At 36.1% G+C, this 18,400-nt stretch overlaps 1 protein-coding gene across 9 annotated transcripts in view; it reads left to right on the top strand.

Annotated features, from left to right (window-relative positions):
• Window positions 1–18,400, top strand: part of SENP5 (SUMO specific peptidase 5) — a 45,813-nt gene that overhangs the window by 25,354 nt on the left and 2,059 nt on the right. For 6 of the 9 annotated variants that reach the window (XM_081028375.1, XM_081028374.1, XM_081028379.1 and 3 more), the window contains 4 exons: window positions 11,470–11,607; window positions 14,282–14,365; window positions 15,816–15,866; window positions 16,758–17,687. In XM_081028375.1, the coding sequence (XP_080884501.1) occupies window positions 11,470–11,607; window positions 14,282–14,365; window positions 15,816–15,866; window positions 16,758–16,868 (384 nt within the window). In that variant the 3' untranslated portion in view covers window positions 16,869–17,687. Of the gene's footprint in view, window positions 1–11,469; window positions 11,608–14,281; window positions 14,366–15,815; window positions 15,867–16,757; window positions 17,688–18,400 lie in introns of those variants that run through there. The other 3 variants (XM_081028377.1, XM_081028376.1, XM_081028378.1) reach the window with 2 other exon arrangements.

An 18,400-nucleotide genomic window follows, 5' to 3' on the forward strand; every position in this document is an offset into this window, starting at 1 on the left:
ATTTTAAAAGCCCATTTATATTCTCTTTTTGATATTTTGATAAAATTACCAAAAGTTCAAATTCCACAGTCATAGATCTAAAGATACTGTAACTTCTCACTTTTTATACTGGATGGGTTAGAGAAATTAAGAATGCCATGTGTGAAATATATGGGAAGGAATAAAAGACTGGAACAAAAAAATTAAGAGCAAGTCTTGTCTCAAGTAGCTGTGGAGGGAAATAAATTTTTGCAAAGTACAAAAACACCTGATTAAACATTGCTATGTAGGTAATGCTCGTCTGTGCTAGGCATTTATCAATGCCAAGATAAATGAAATGTGGTTGAAGAGTGCAAGTCTGGGAAGCATATAATGAACTCAGGAATCAGACCTGGGTTCAGATCCCAGTTCAGCCACTTAACTACTTGTAAGACCTTGGGCAAATTACGTAATGCTTCTAAGCTTCAGTTTCCTCATCTGTAAAATAGGAATATGGATAATATTTACCGTGTTGTGAGAATTAAATGAGATAATGCATGTAAACCACTAAGTACATGGTAAGCACACAGTAACTGATACCATTATTATATTATGATGGTAGAAGCATGGGGGTAGGCTAGTGTAACTGGAATACAGACAGCAAAGAAGAGTGGCATGAAGTGGACCTGATCCAGAGATTTAGGGCCTTGAGGTCTAGGTTTTAAATTTTATCCTAAATGTATAGAAATCTATTGAAGGGGTTTAGGTGACATCATCTAATTTCTAGTCTTTACTTTAGTAGCACTGAAGATGTGAGTGTGGGAGCAAAATTGATGTGGGTAGAATAGGAGGCCATTACAGACTGATGGTATTTTGGATTAGAATGGTAGCAGGAGAGATGGGAGATGTACACAAATATGAATGTGATCTAGGAAGTAAAATTAACAGGATTTAGTTGATGGGTTGGTTGTGGGATGAAGGAGAAGGAAGTGTGAGAGATGACCTCCAGGTATGTGGCTTGTACCCCTGGATGGGCTCTGGTGGTGTTTATATTAGAAAAATTGATGACAACTAATTAGTAGGGGATTGGTCAAATTTAAAATATACATCCATTTAATATGATGCTACTTAACCAGGAAAAGTTATGTAGATGAGGAAAGGTGATCATATGTAACGTGGAGTACAGAAAGATTATAAATAGCATGAGAAAAAACAGACATACCTTGAAGATATTGCAGGTTTGGTTCCAGACCACTGCAGTAGAGCAAATATGATGATAAAGTGATTTACATGATTTTTTGGGTATCCCAGTGCATATAGAAGTTATGTTTACAATATACTGTAGTTTATTGAGTGTGTAATAGTACTATGTCTAAAAAACAATGCACATATCTGAATTAAAAAATACTTTATTGCTAAAAAATGCTAACCATCATGTGAGCCAGTTGGAAAAATGGCACCTATAGACGTGCTCAATGCAGGGTTGCTACGAATCTTCAGTTTGTTAAAACAATGCAATATCTGCAAAGCATAGTTACCATGTTTCCCCGAAAATAAGACCTAGCCGGACAATCAGCTCTAATGTTTTTTTTGGAGCAAAAATTAATATAAAACTAATATATTAATATAAAAATTAATATAAAACTTATTTTAATATAAGACTGGGTTTTTATAACATCACATCACATCATATCACATCATATCACAACACAACATGACACCGGGTTTTATTTTAATATAATGTAAGACCGTATCTTATATAACACTGTGTCTTATATTAATTTTTGCTCCAAAAGACGCATTAGAACTGATGGTCCGGATAAGTCTTATTTTAGAGAGTCGTCTTATATCCGGAGTCTTATTTTATCCGGAGAAACACGGTATGTTTCCAGGAATTTATCCACTTCTAGATTGTCCCGTTTGTTGGCATATAATAGTTAGTAGTTATTCTCTTATAATATTTTGTATTTCTGTGGTGTTCGTTGTCACTTCTCTTTCATTTCTGATTTTTTTTATTTGGGCCCTCTTGTTTTCTTGATGAATCTGGCTAAAGGTTTATCACTTTAAAAAGAACCAGCTCTTACTTTCCATTATTTTTTTCATCTCTATTTTCATCTCTCTTTTCTTTCTTTCTTTTTTTTAATTAAAGTTTATTGGGGTGACAATTGTTAGTGAAATTACATAGATTTCAGGTGTACAATTCTGTAATACATAATCTATAAATCCTATTGTGTGTTCACCACCAGAGTCAGTTCTCCTTCCATCACCATATATTTGATCCCCCTTACCCTCATCTCCCACCCCCATCCCCTTACCTTCTGGTAACCACTAAACTATTGTCTGTGTCTGTGAGTTTTTGTTTCTCATTTGTTTGTCTTGTTCTTTTGTTGTTTTTGGTTTATATGCCACATATCAGTGAATTCGTGTGGTTCTCTGCTTTTTAATTTCTGACTTATTTCGCTTAGCATTATAATTTCAAGATCCATCCATCTTGTCACAAATGGTCCTATTTCATCTTTTCTTACCGCCGAATAGTATTCCATTGTGTATATATACCACTTCTTTATCCATTCATCTACCAAAGGATATTTTGGTTGTTTCCATGTCTTGACCACCGTAAACAAAGCTGCAATGAACTTTGGAGCACATGTGTTTTTATGTATAAATGTTTTCAGATTTTTTTGGGTAGATACCCAGGAGAGGAATTGCTGGGTAATTCTATTCGTAATTTTTTGGGGAACCTCCACACTGCCTTCCATAACGGCCGCACCAATCTGCAATCCCACCAACAGTGTATAAGGGTTCCTTTTTCTCCACAGCCTCTCCAACACTTGTTACTATTTGTCTTCTTGATGATAGCCATTCTGACTGGGGTGAGGTGATACCTCATTGTGGTTTTTATTTGCATTTCTCTGATGATTAGTGATGTTGAGCATTTTTTCATATGTCTATTGGCCATTTGTATGTCCTCTTTGGAGAAGTGTCTCTTCAGGTCCTCTGCCCATTTTTCAATTGGGTTGTTTTTTTGTTGTTAAGTTTCATGAGTTCCTTGTATGTTTTGGAAATTAGCCCCGTATCGGAGGTATTGTTTGCAAAAATCTTCTCCCTTCAGTTGGTTGCCTCTTTATTTTGTCAGTGGTTTCTTTTGCTGTGCAGAAGCTTTTAAGTTTGATACAGTCCCATTCATTTATTTTAGCTTTTACTTCCCTTGCCTTTGGAGTCAAATTCATAAAACGCTCTTTGAACCCAAGGTCCATAAGTTTAGTACCTATGTTTTCTTCTATGCAGTTTATTGTTTCAGGTCTTATGCTTAAGTCTTTGATCCATTTTGAATTAATTTTGGTACATGGTGACAGATAGCAGTCCAGTTTCATTCTTTTGCACGTAGCTTTCCAATTCTCCCAGCACCATTTATTGAAGAGGCTGTCTTCTCTCCATTGTATGTTTTTTGCTTCTTTGTCAAAAATTATCTGTCCATATTTATGTGGTTTTATTTCTGAGTTCTCAGTTTTATTCCATTGGTTTATGTGTCTGTTTTTCTGCCAGTACCATGCTGTTTGGATTATTGTTGCCCTGTAGTACAAGCTAAAGTCAGGGAGTGTGATAACTCCAGCATTATTCTTTTTTCTTAAGATTGCTTTGGCTATTCGGGCTCTTTTGTGGTTCCAAACAAATCTGATGATTTTTCTTCTATTCTTTAAAAAATGCCATTGGGATTTTGATCGGGATTGCACTAAATCTGTGTATTGCTTTGGGTAATATGGCCATTTTAACTATGTTGATTCTTCCAATCCATGAGCATGGAATGTCTTTTCATTTCTTTGTGTCTTCAGTTTCTTTTAAAAATGTCTTGTAGTTTTCAGCATATAGGTCTTTCACATCTTTGGTTAAGTTTATCCCTAGGTATTTTGTTCTTTTTGTTGCAATTGCAAAAGGAATTGTTTTTTTTTATTTCTTTGTCTGAGATTTCATTGTTAGTATATAGGAATGCAATGGACTTTTGTACGTTGATTTTGTAGCCGGCAACTTTACTGTATTCAATGATTGTTTCTAATAGCTTTTTGGTGGAATCTTTAGGGTTTTCTATACATAGCATCATGTCATCCGCAAAGAGTGACCATTTAACTTCTTCATTCCCAGTTTGGATGCCTTTTATTTCTTTCTCTTGCCTGGTGCTCTGGCGAGGACTTCCAACACTATGTTGAAAAGCAGAGGTGATGGGGACAGCCCTGTCGTGTTCCTGAAGGTAGAGCAAAGTGCTTCAGTTTTTCACCATTAATTATGAGATTAGCTGAGGGTTTGTCATATATGGCCTTTATTATGTTAAGGTATTTTCCTTGTACACCTATTTTATTAAGTATTATAATCATAAATGGATGTTGTATCTTGTCAAATGCTTTTTCTGCATCAATTGATATAATCATATGAATTTTGTCCTTTATTTTGTTTATGTGATGTATCACATTGATGGATTTGTGGATGTTGAACCATCCTTGTGCCCATGGCACAATTAGTCGTGATGGATACCAATTAGATGGATACCAATTAGATGGAACCCCAATTAGTTGTGATGGATAATCTTTTTAATGCATTGTTGCATTCGATTTGCTAGAATTTTGTTTAGGATTTTTGCATCTATATTCATCGGAGATGTTTGTCTGTAGTTCTCTTTTTGTGTGTTGTCCTTACCAGGTTTTGGTATCCAGGTAATGTTGGCCTCATAAAATGAATTAGGGAGTACTGTCTCTTCTTCTATTTTTTGGAAGAGTTCGAGCGGGATTAGTATTAGATCCTCTTTGAAGGTTTCGTAGAATTCACTAGTGTAGCCATCTGGTCCCGGACTTTTGCTTTTGGGAAGGTTTTGGATGACTGATTCAATTTCGTTACTCGTGATTGGTCTGTTTAGATTTCCCAGTTCTTCATGGTTCAGCCTAGGAAGGCTGTATGTTTCTAAGAACTTGTCCATTTCTTCTAGGTTATTGAATTTGGTGGCATATAGTCCTTCCTAGTATTCTTGGATGATCCTTTGTGTTTCTGTGGCATCCGTGATAACCTCCCCTTTTTCATTTCTGATTTTGTTAATTAGTGTCTTCTCTCTTTTTATCTTAGTGAGTCTAGCCAAGGGTTTGTCAGTTTTGTTAATCTTTTCAAAAAAGCTTTTTGTCACATTAATCTTTTCTATTTGTTCTCTATTTCATTTAGTTCTGCTCTGATTTTTATTATTTTCTTTCTTCTGCTGACCTTGGGTTTCATTTGTTCTTCTTTTTCTCGTTCTTTAAGGTGTAACATGAGGTTATTTATTTGGGATTTTTCTTGTTTCTTGAGATAGGTCTGTAATGATATAAATTTCCCTCTTAAAACTGCTTTCGCTGCATTCCAAAAATTTTGGTAGGATGCATTTTCATTCTCATTTGTTTCTATGTATCGTTTGATCTCTCCTCTAATTTCTTGTTTGACCCAGTCATTCTTTAAAAGTGTGTTGTTTAATTTCCATGTATTTGGTTTTTCCTGCTTTCTTTTTGGAGTTGATATCCAATTTCAAAGCCTTGTGATCAGAGAATATGCTTGGTATGATTTCAATCTTCTTAAATTTGCTGAGGTTACTTTTATGTCCCAATATACGGTCTATCCTTGAGAATGTTCTATGCACACTGGAAAAAAATGTATAGTCTTATGTTTTAGGATGAAGTGCTCTATAAATGTCAGTTATGCCCATTTCATCTAATGTGTCGTTTAGGGCTGCGATTTCATTATTTATTTTCTGTTTGGATGATCTATCCATAGCTGTCAATGATGTATTTAGGTCCCCTAGTATAATTGTGTTTTGGTCAATTTCTCCCTTTAGTTATATTAGTGGTTGCTTGGTATATTTTGGTGCTCCCTGATTGGGGACATACATATTGGTGACTGTTATGTCTTCTTGTTGTATAGTCCACTTTACCATTATGAAATGTCCATCTTTGTCTCTTGTTATCTTTTTCACCCTGAAGTCTGTTTCATCTGATACCAGTATAGGTACACCTGATTTTCTCTGGATGCCATTTGCTTGTCAATTTCCACCCTTTCACTTTGAGTCTGTGCTTGTCCTTGTAGCTGAGATGTGTCTCTTGGAGACAGCATATGGTTGGGTTCAGTTTTTTGATCCAATCTGCTACATTGTGCCTTTTTATTGGTGAGTTCAGTCCATTTACATTTAGGGTGAATATTGATATGTGAGGGTTTCCTATCATTCTATCTTTAGTTTTCTGGTAAGACTGTGTCTCCATTGTTTCTTTGCCTTTTTGTTGTTGTCTATTATTTCTGTGTGGTGGTGTTCTATGATGTTTCCCTTTGTTTCTTCTTTTATTACAGTATGTATTTGAGTTTTGGATTTTTTTTGAGTGGTTACCCTTAAGTTTATGTAAAAGAAAGTTTGATATTTAGTGTATTCCATTTTCTTCCGCATGCCTACTGTCTCCATTCCCATATTCCAGTTCAGGCCTTTACTCTCTCCCTTTTTATGTTTGGTTGCCACAAGTTGTCCCTGTTGATGGTGGTCGAATAGTCTCCTTTAGTATTTCTTGTAGTGCAGGTCGTGTATTAGGAAAGTCCCTCAGCTTCTGGATGTCTGGAAAGGTCTTTATTCCTCCTTCATATCTAAAGGATATCTTTGCTGGGTATATTATTCTTGGCTCATAATTTCTCTCTTTCAATAGTTTGGATATTTGGTTCCACTCCTTCCTGGCTTGTAGAGTTTCTGCTGAGAAATCTGATGATAATCTAATGGGCTTTCCTTTGTAGGTTACTGTCTTCTTTTCCCTGGCTGCCTTGAGGATTCTTTCTTTGTCATTGATTTTTGGCATCTTCAATACAATGTGCCTTGGAGAAGGCCTGTTGGGGTTGAGGTAATTAGGTGTTCTGTTTGCTTCTTGGATTTGAGGATCCAGTTCTTTGCACAAGTTTGGGAATTTCTCATCAACTATTTGTTTGAGTATACTTTCTGTTCCCTTCTCTCTTTCCTCTCCTTCTGGTATCCCCATTATTCTTGTATTGCTCTTTCTGATGGAGTCATAAAGTTCTTGTAGAGTTCTTTCATTTCTTTTAAGTCTCAAGTCTCTTTCTTCTTTTATCCATGTCATTTCCAGGTTTCTATCTTCGATGTCACTGATTCTTTCCTCCATCTGGTCAACTCTACTACCTAAGCTGGCTGTTTCATTCTTAATTTCTTCTATTGAGTTCTTAATCTTCAGAAATTCTATTTGGTTCTTTTTCAGAATTTCAATCTCTTTCGTAAAATGCTCCTGTTGTTCTTTGATTGTGTTTCTGAGTTCATTAAACTGCCTTTCTGTGTTTTCTTGCATCTCGTTGAGTTTTTTCAGAACCGCAATCTTGAATTCTCTGTCATTTAAGTCACGTATTTCCATATCTTTAAGTTCATTTTCTGGAGACTTTTCACTTTCTTTATGAGCTGTCTTGTTGCCTAAGTTATTCATGGCAATTAATGATTTATTATTTCTCTTCCTAGACATCTACAGGAGTGGGTTCTGCAACACGTTGTTAGGAAGAGGTCTTTCTTTTGTTTTCCACTACGTGTTTGTAGAATGTTTTATTTTCTCTCTGACTGCAGCCTTTTTTTCTCTCTCACATTGTAGTGTTATGTTTTCTCTGCACTATTCCAGCTTCTCTCACAATGGGGGGGATTCCCTGCAAGGTGGGCTTCTCCTCTGTTAGCAGTTCGCCTGGGTCATAGGGCACCATGTCCCTGTGGAGATGCAGAGAGCTTTGAAGTTCCAAAACTCTTCGTGCACCAGATTCAGAGCCTGTATGTTTCAGCAGTTCTGTTTACTCCTGCAGGGATCCACCCAGATAGGTGAGGACGGGCAGGGTGAGGTGTGAGAGGTTGCCTAGAGCAATGGCGGCCACCACCACCACAGCCGGTGCTGCTTCCACAGCTCCCTTCCCTTTGCTGGAACTAGTTGGGCTGCGAGTCTGTGTCTGCGGATCATATTTCTTAGAACTGCAAATATTCTGTTCTTTTGATGTGACACTACTACTCTTCTGCTTCTAGCACTGGGCAGGTGGGGTGGGGGCGAGCTCTGGGAGGTTAGGGAGGGGGTTGCTAGTCTCAGTGCCTAAGGCTTCCGTTCTCTGTGGCAGTGAGGGCTTAAACCACCGTTTTCAGCCTTCTTCCCTCAGTCTTTGCTCCGAGGTCTGCCCTGAGCGTTGGGTTCAGCTGTGTTACATATTGTCCCTTCAGCCCTGTGGGCTGTAAATGGAGCCCTAGCAGTCCAAGTTCCTCCCTCTCCCGCAGCTGCGGTATTTTCGGGATGCAGCGAGCTCAGAGCACTGAGCTAGGTCTGCGTCCTGTGCACGTGCAGCTCCGTCTCCACACTTCTCCCTTCCCTCCTCCCTGGCTCGTGTGATTCGCCCACCTTTAGTTGAATTCAGTAGTGGGCCTCTTCGTCTTGCCTGTCTGCGGTGCAGGGAGTCCTTTGTGGAGTTATAGTTTTTCAGTTTGTTGTAAATTCCAGGGGAGATTTCCAGAGGCTCACTTCACGCCGCCATTTTGATGACGTCTCCTCTATTTTATTTCTTTGTGCTCTGATCTTTATTATTTTATTCCGTCCACTCACTTCAGGCTTTGTTTGCTCTTCTTTTTCAAGTTCCTTTAGGTGTAAGATTACATTGTTTGAGATTTTTCTCGTTTCTTGAAGTACGCCTGTATCACTATAAACTTTCCTCTTGGAACTGCTTTTGCTGTGTCCCATAGATTTTAGAATGTTGTGTTTCCATTTTTATTTGTTTCAAGATATTGTTTTATTTCCTCTTTAATTTTCGTTTTTCATCCATTGGTTCTGTAATAGTATTTTTTATAGCCTCCACGTGTTTGTGTTTTTTTCTAGTTTTCTTCTTGTAATTGATTTCTAGATTCATAGTGTTGTGGTTGGAAATGATGCTTGATATTTCAGTCTTCTTAAATTTATTGACACTTTTTGTGGCTTAACATGTGATCTATCCTGAAGAGTGTTCCATGTGCATTTGAAAAGAATGTGTATTCTGCTGGTTTTAGATGGAATGTTTCATATGTATATGTGTATATATAAATGTATATAATGTTTCATATATATATTAATGTTTTTACTAAAATATAGCTAACATACAATATTATATTAGTTTCAGGTATACACCATAGTTATTCAACATTTATGTACCTAATGAAATGATCACCCTGAAAAATCCAGCAACGATCTGACACCGTACTATGCTATCATAATATTATTGACTGTATTCCCTGTGCTGTACATTACATCCCCATGACTTATTTTATACTTGGAAATTTGAAGCTCTTATTATGCTTTACCTTCCCCCCCTCTTTTAATTTTTAAATTACAGTTGATATTTAATATTATTTTATATTAATTTCAGGGATACAGCACAGTGGTTAGACATTTATATAATTTAAGAGTGACTCCCCTGACCAGTCTGGTTCTCACCTGGCACTATACATAGTTATTACCATATTATTGACTATATTCCAAATGCTTTATATCCTCATGATATTTTATAACTACCAATTTGTTTACTTCTTAATGCCTTCATCTTTTTCACCCTGCCCCCAACCCTCCTCCCATAGATCACCCCAATAAATCTAGGACCCATCTGACACCATACATAGTTATTACCATATTATTGACTATATTCCTTATGTTATACACTACATCCCCATGTGTATATTTATTAATTCCATCTGGTATGATGTGTCATTTAAGACCAATGTTTCCTTGTTTATTTTCTGTTGGATGATAATCTATCATTGTAAGTGGGCTGTTAAAGTCCCTAGTATTATTGTAATACTATCAGTTTCTTCCTTTATGTCAAGTTAATATTTTTTTAATGTACTTAGTGCTCTATGTTGGGTACATAGATGCATACAAGTCTTATATCCTCATATTGGATCAATCCTTTTATCATTATATAATGCCCTTCTTTGTCTCTTCTTGCAGTCTTTGTTTTAAAGTCTATTTTGTCTGATATTAGTTAGCTACTGCAACTTACTTTTCATTTCCATTTTCGTGAAATACCTTTTTCCATCCCTTTACTATTTGTGTCTTTAGTTCTGAAGTGAGTGTCTTGTAGGCAGCATATATATGGGTCTCACATTATTCTTAATTATATGTATAAAGTTGTGTTTATATGTGTGTGAAAATTAATATATGTAAGAAGAAAAAGATCTGGAAAGATACACACCGAAGTATATCTTTTTATCTGTATTTTCTAATGTTTATTTAAAACAATTTTTTATAATTAGGAAATAAAGTTTCTTTTTGAGAGAACTATAAACTTGATTTCATTTAATACTGTATTTTAAATATGATTCCTTGTTTTAGATACTCAAAATTTTTGAGCGGGAAAGGACCAGTTGTCAATCATGTCTGATATTTCCTCCGAGGTTTATGGATACAGAAACTGAAAAGCAGAAGTGCTAAAGTGCTTTGCTCCAAGGTCATGTAGACTAGTAGAAGATTTATCTAGAGAAGGACATTATCTCAATATCAGAAAGCAAGGAAAGCTTGAGAACATTTAAAATAGCTTTGTGATTGTTTTAACCCTAGGAATCACTAAAAATATTCTTTAAAAATACCTGAATAGAAATTAATTCACTCTTTTACAAATGTTTATTGAGTACATTTATCACCCACACTTGGGATTTTTAATGGAATAGCAAATATTTCTAGATTGTAAAGAATGAATCAGGTTATAAAGGACGAATTAGGATATAAAGGATGTGTAAAGAATTATCAGGGATATTTTCTCAAATTTGACATCTGGGAGACCCGAGGTTGTATTAATGATAAAAACTAAGATTTATTGGCTACATACAATGTGCCAAGCACAGTTTTATGCATTTTACATTTATTATCACTCTCAACAACTTCATAAGGTGTGTCTTGTTACTTGTATTTTATATTGGGGAAATCGAAGCACAAAGAAGCTATGAAAATTGCTAAAGTCATCCGGCCAACAAGTAGAAGAGTCACAATTTGAACTTAATCTGAATTACTTCAGAGCCCTTGATCTTAATTACTATTCTGTGTCTGCAGAACGATAGAAGCCGTATAGCCTATGCTGTTTTCTATACCATGTTTCCTTCCTAAATAAGAATTGAGTCTAGGTCAGATATGTACACAAGAAAATTAGCATAAAAATAAGGGGCCAAGTCACATTAGGCAGTTAATAAGGACAGATTTAGTAGTTTAAATGAAAAAAAGTGCTTTTTATGTCTTCAGTTTTCTTGTTGTATAATAACTTGTTGTATAACTTCAGTTTTCTTGTTGTATAATAAGGTTGTATAACCTTATTAGTTATAAGCATGACCTTTAGACTAAGACCCTGGTTCAAATTCTGGCTTCACTACTTCCTAGTTTTATACTTTCTTGGGCAAGTCAAAGGTCAGGAAATAGAAACTGCTGTTTGTTGTTGATTTGGATAGCCGGTGGTGATGGCTGCATTTGTTTTTCTTTTCTTGATCAGGTGGATTTGTTTAAAAAGAGTCTTCTGTTGATTCCTATTCACCTGGAAGTCCACTGGTCTCTCATTACTGTGACACTCTCTAATCGAATTATTTCATTTTATGATTCCCAAGGCATTCATTTTAAGTTTTGTGTAGAGGTAAGTTAACATACTACCTATTTTTTCATTTATCTTGTGATTGATCAAATAGTATCTTAGCTCTTCGAGCTAGAACAGCAGAAGTTAATACCACAGAGGATCAGTTTGTTATAAAACCCCTCTGAAATGTTGGCAGAGAAAAGGACTACAAGAGGAATCTCCAGGTGGGGAGAGGGAGCTGTCTGTGATCTGGATCCCTCTCTAAGATTATTAGGATTTTGCCTTTTCTTTCATTTTGAATGTGGATAGAAATCATTTTCCATGGTTTCTAGTAGAACTGAAATTTGCTTTATCTTCAGAAATAACTTCTGTAGAACGAATTATAACCAAGACAACCAGCTGGCAAAATATGAGCGTTCAACAATGGTGGGACACAAAGCAAGAAAATTCAGTAGTTTTCTTAGTTTTCCTGCACTAGCAGGAACCAGTTAGAAAACCTACTGAAAACAGAAAAATTCCATTTATAAATGCAACAAAGATGTAAATTACCCAGGAACATACCCTAGCAAAAAAAAATGTGGAAGTATTTTAAGATGAAAACTCTAAAGTATTTAAAGGCAATCTAACTACACAGAAAGATAGGCAGACTCAGAGAAGAGTCTTGGGATACTCTGAGTATACTGAGTATACTGAGTATACTCTGAGTATACTTCCCAATACTCAAAGAGAGTATTGGGAAGAGATAAAGTCTTCTCAAACTAATATATACCAATTTCTGTCCTAATCAATTTCCCAACAGAATTTTGAATGAAATCTGATAAGCTCATCCAGAATTTGTTTTGTAGAATTCATGTGCATGAACAGCTAAAACAGTTACGAAGTAGAATAATGAAGAAGGAATACTTGGTCTACCAGATGTCGAACCATATCACAAAGTTTTAATAATTAAAACTATGTTTATATTTACTTAGGATATTGGTGGTACAGCATAGAGGAGCTAGAAACAACTCATGTAGATGTAGGAACTTAGTATATGATAAAATTGGAAAAAGACAGGCTATTCAGTATATGCCATTGGGAAAATTAGCTGTCTATTTGGAAAAGTAAGATATGGATCCTTACTTCACATTATGTATAAAAACAAATTCCAGATAGAATAATGACTTAAATATAAAACACAAAACTGCAAAAGTTAGAATAAAATATATAAGGTATTATGTTCTTAGTGTAGGGAAGGCATTCTCACACAGAACCAAAAAAGCAAAAGACATAAAGGAACAGATTGATAAATTTGACCACATCATAATGTAAAACCTCTGTATGCCATAAAGTTAAAAGACAAGGGATAGACTTGGAGAAAATGTTTGTGACATAGATAGTCACTGTAAAGAACTCCTACAAATGAATAAAAAAAAGAAGGATCTAATAGAAGTGGACAAAGGATAAAATAAATAATTTTAGGAAAAATGATCATTAAGCATATGGAGAGATGCTCAGCCTTTCCAGAAATAATGAAAATTCAAATACCGCCCCATTTTTTGCCTATTGTATTAGGAAAAGTTTGATGTTATTCAGGTGTTTACGTGGGTGTAAGGTAACAGGCAGTCTCATATTTTTCTGGTGGAAGATATTAATTGATATAGCCACTTGGACATTTGCAATTCTCATCAGTTCTAAGTGCCTTCTAAATATAAAAGATGCCTATCTTATTGCACGTCAGTTCTATTTCTTTGTGTCTACTCCATAAAAAGATATACATACAAGGCTGTATACATACAAAGATGGGCATGCACCAGTATGTTCATTGCAGCATTGTTGATTATAGTGAAAAATCAGAACAACCTAAATTAAGTTCTACCAACAGATTATCAAAATACATACACTATAGTATAGTCATACTATTAAACTGACCATTGCAGTTAAAAAGAATATAGTGGATCTCCATTGTTCTAACATGGAACGATCTCCAAGACATACTGAGTTTTAAAAAGCAAGTTGCAAAATGCTGCAATATAACATATTTATAGAAATAAAATACATATATGCGTATGTGTATATATATGTATGTCTATACATACACACATTTGTGTATATACACATGCATACATCTACTCCATTTTCAGTGGGGTTAATTACATTCATGTAACCTCTGACTTCACCCTTAGAAGAGTTGTGCAGAAAGACATGCACAGAGAGGTTGAGGGCATAAGGGAAACTTTGACACTCCAGTAGGATTCATCTTGGTAGAGATTTCAGCAGTGGACTTTATTTAATATCCGCAATTGGTTTAAGTATAACTCTAGAAACTGAATGATACCTTAACCTGCAGCTCTCAAAAATATGGGCTATATCTAAGGGTGGACTGTTTTTCATTTATTATTAATGATTTCTGCCTTGGGTTCCCTTCCTTTGCTGAGCATTGGCAGTAATTTTTAATTTTCAAATTGAGCAGGATGCCTTACTGCTGAAAAAGGCTGACCATCTAAGTTTTTATTAAAACATGTATCAGATCCACAGTCTTAAGTGAGTCCTTGAGTACAGAGGGTCTGGGGCCCTGTTAACATTATGAAGCCAGAGGTTTGAAATAAAGTTCCAGCTTTAAACTCCATCATGCAAAAGACAGAACAATGGTGGGGCCACAGCCTCCTCTTTTGCTTCTGTCTGCTGTGGGCAGGTTCTATTTTTCACCAACTGATGGAACACAGCATCTGTGTTGTGGTTTCTTTTTAACCAGAATATAAGAAAGTATTTGCTGACTGAAGCCAGAGAAAAAAATAGACCTGAATTTCTTCAGGGTTGGCAGACTGCTGTTACAAAGGTACGTATGTGATAAAAATGAAAACCCAGATATGTTGGGGCTGGAATTATCTAAGGGGTGGGCGTCTTTAAAAGCATTTCTAGACTGGTGACGAAGATACCAACAGAGAGAGAGCTTGGATGCTGCAGGGAGGATAAATCTGAGTATTCATCGTCTGGCTTCTCAGTTTCCCAGTGCTTGCTGGGAACAAATAAATTCAGTTATTTCATCTCTGGGGCAGCTGTTAATGATATCGTTCATTAACATTAATGTTAATTAACATTGAAAAAAAATTTATACATATATGTAAAACTTTTGGTGGCCCCTGCCTCTTGTCTCATGGCTGTTATTTCCAGATGACCCACATAGACCCAGAGAAATACTGACGTGGTGGCTATTTGGATCTACTTAGGGAGCAAGTGCACTAGGCTACTTTCCAGTGGCCTGAGTGCTGCAGTCTGAACAGTCTGGAAGCAGCACTATGTTTGGTCCATAGACATTTAAAGCTGTGTGGGGGGCAGAGGGCCAAACATAGCCTCTCAGTCCTGTTACAGGTATCTGTGTCTTACATTTTATGGTCACAGCTTTTTTGTTTTCAAAGTGTTTTTGCTTCATGATCTCATTTGATCCTTATAGCCTATGAGGTTGGTAGGCCATTTAGGGATAAGCATCATCTTTATTCTATAGATGAGAAAACTGAAGCCTAGGTGTGACCTTCCCCAGAGGCCATCAAAGCTATTGGTATAGTCGGGCCCTTGAACTCAGGTCTGTCTGGATCATTGACAGTGTTAAAGAGGCAGGGTCTTGAAACAAACCTTTAACCCAAACCCAAAGAGATGAGATTTATTGGTTCATCCTTGAACTAAACCAAATGCTAAATTTTAAACTTAAGTTTTATGTTTTAAATAACCTAGTATATTTGAACTTGTGAATTTTCTGAATGTACCCAACTGGAATATCCAAGTATTCTCCTAAATTTAGTGAAGATCTTTCATATTCCCACTTTAGGCAGAATACAGTAACTATTTCTTTTGAAAAAATACTATTTACAACTTCTTTCAAAGAATAGGACAGAGTTGTATACTATGAAATGAACCGGGAACACTGCTAAGCAGCATTGGTAGTAAGTATTCAGAGTCCAGGCGTTTGTTCTCTGATCCACAATTCCAGTGTCAGTGAATTCACAGAAAAACTAATCATCCAAATGAAAGTTTTAAAATAGTGTTTTATTTGATTTCCCATTTCTCATATTTAGGTAAAATGTTCTATTAATATAAATTGTGGTTGATTGATAGATCTTTTCATGTGGCCATATGCCTCCATAAAATCAAACACTTTAAATACTAGAGGTATATACCAGCTGTCCTGGATAGAGACAAGTTTCCTGTCTCTTGATCATTTTTCCATAAAAACAAATTTTCTTGAGAAGTGCTTAGTCTTATTTTAACGATCATTTTGTTTTTCCCCTTAGTGTATTCCACAACAGAAAAATGACAGTGACTGTGGAGTGTTTGTGCTCCAGGTAAAGAAATTTCCCCCCACAATTTACAAAGTGGAGATTAAATTTGTTGGGTTTAAAGAGTAGAGATGGGAGTCCCTGTGATATATACATAGTACTGGGTAGTTAACAGAGTACTTTTCCTTCCTCTCTTCCTTTGTTGTTGAGAAGCGGTAGTTTCTGCATTTTCAGATGTTATCATTAGGAAGAACCACCTTCGAAGGCCAAGAATGAGTAATTGGTATTATCTGTGTCTTATCAGAGGTTGGTTATTAGTAAGCCACACTGGAGACTGATCTGAATTTGTCCATATCGTAGACCCTTGGCATTTGCAGAATTAACTATATATTTTTAATCATTGGCAAATGATCTTTAGCCATAGAGTAAAAACTATTTAGATTTTAAATAATGGCTACATTCAAAAACTGTGCTTTCTCATGCTGTAGGTTCCCTTAGTGGTCTAAAAGACTTGACACATTTGTTATACATTATATTTATAAAGGAAATTATAGTTCGTGAATTTACAGAATTGTGAAGATCTTGGAAGATGGGTTCACTCATATGACTCATGAATATCTAGGGTTTTAAAATAAATCCAAGTTCTTACTTAGAGGCCACCTTAGGTCTAGCTGCAGTCTCAGCAGGTTGCTTCTGGAGAAGAATTAGGGCCTCTTCATCAGTTTGTTTCTCACAATATTAAGTGCAGAGGGAGGGGCGATCTCAGGCCATATACTTGCCTGGAAAATTGACTATAATTTGGAGGTAAATGTTTTAAAACACTGTATTTTTTAACAAGTTTAAATGACATTTAAAATGCTGCCTTAGACCTTGTTCTATTAGTTCTGCCTCTGATAAAACACAGTGAGCTGGTACATAACTTCACGTAACATTTAAATGTTTCTGGGACCTTTGCAGTACTGCAAGTGCCTCGCCTTAGAGCAGCCTTTCCAGTTTTCCCAAGAAGACATGCCCCGAGTACGGAAGAGGATTTACAAGGAGCTGTGTGAGTGCCGGCTCATGGACTGAAACTCAGCAAGGCTGGGAAGTCTGACCAAGTGGGAGCAGATGGTTTGTTACTTGAATCTCCAAACACTTATTTGAATTTTTACAGATATTTCAGATCAGTGGTGTTGGGCCACTATTGTTACCTCAAATTTATTTGTAGCCCTTATTCATTTCTCTAGCTACCATGTACTATTTTTTAATGTTCAGTTCGGTTTCATTTTTAATTTTATGGATTCCACGTGTTCCCCCCCCCATATTTAATATTTATTATCCAAACGCATGCATATAGACAGAGCATGCAGAGTATTAAAAAAAAAAAAAAGCCTAGTAGATTTGGTGCAGCTTTTGAAACTTAGTTAGATGTGAATTGAATACAGGTTTAAAATTTAATCCCAGAACCTAAAAATGAGGAATGTTTTTGATACAACATAACAGAATAGTAGGTGTTTCCTGGGCATAAAGAGTAGGTAGGAGTGGTTCTGACAAAGCCAGTCCTGTTTTACCAGCAGCACCTTTCACTGACTTCCCTCTTTGAGTCTTTGAGGTGAGTTGCATTCCTTTTGAAGGGTGAGAAGGAAGAGGCTATAAACTGACTGGTATGTTCTATTTATGGAGGCACACTTGTAAGTACAGTGCCTGCTTTGGGAAGAGTTGATTAAAGTATGGAGAAAAAGACAACAATCTTGAGGATCCATTTTTTTAAATCTTAGCACATGAGAGATTTCACTCTTGGTTTTAAAGAATTGATAATAAATGCCTACATCTTATAAAGGCTTTTGCTAGAACATTGAATTCCTTGGATTTTCTGTTTGTGACCCATTAAAAAACTTATTATCTGTCAAACAAATGGTCAAACGAGAATTCAGCCTAAGAGTAATCTGCAAGTTGACACTTACCTTGTGTTGTCTCCCATAAGAAATTAAAATTTGCCAAATACCTTTCTAAAACATAAACATTCAAAACTGAAGACTGGCCTCAGGTCTTTTGAAGTGGATGGGGAGAAGAGGAAAGGTAATAGGGAAGACTTGATTCCTCAGGAGTACAGCAAATGTTACTAGTTTTTTTCCTCTTACCTCTTTAGTGATCTCAGCAACATACAGGGCTCCTCATTTGGTCTCCGCTTGACCAACCCTGAGATTCGAAGTCCTTTTTTTGCTTCTATGAACCTCATTTTCTGGGGAAAGGCAGAAGTGGCCCTATCCTTACATTTAGCTGCATTAAGATTAATGTAATGGATCTTGCATCTTTAATCTGGCCTTTTGTGATATTTGAAAGGAAAGGAAATGAGATGCATGTTAAACTACCCAATTATCTTTTCTAAACCGGGCAGGCAAAACAACTTGGATGTATATAAGAAACTCAGAGGCTTGTACAGAAAAATACCAAGTAAATGACAGAAGATAACTTGGATTTATGCCTAGTTAGGTGTTAAAAATAAAAAGCTAAAATGTGCAGTTTGACTTGGCCATAAGGTAAGGCTGACTGCCAGCAGGTGAAGGTGGAGTCAGACATGTTTACATGCAGGGTTCCTGTCCCCAGACATTCCAAGCACC

The sequence above is a fragment of the Rhinolophus hipposideros genome, assembly GCF_964194185.1.
Source record: "Rhinolophus hipposideros genome assembly, chromosome: 2".
Lineage (NCBI taxonomy): Eukaryota > Metazoa > Chordata > Mammalia > Chiroptera > Rhinolophidae > Rhinolophus > Rhinolophus hipposideros.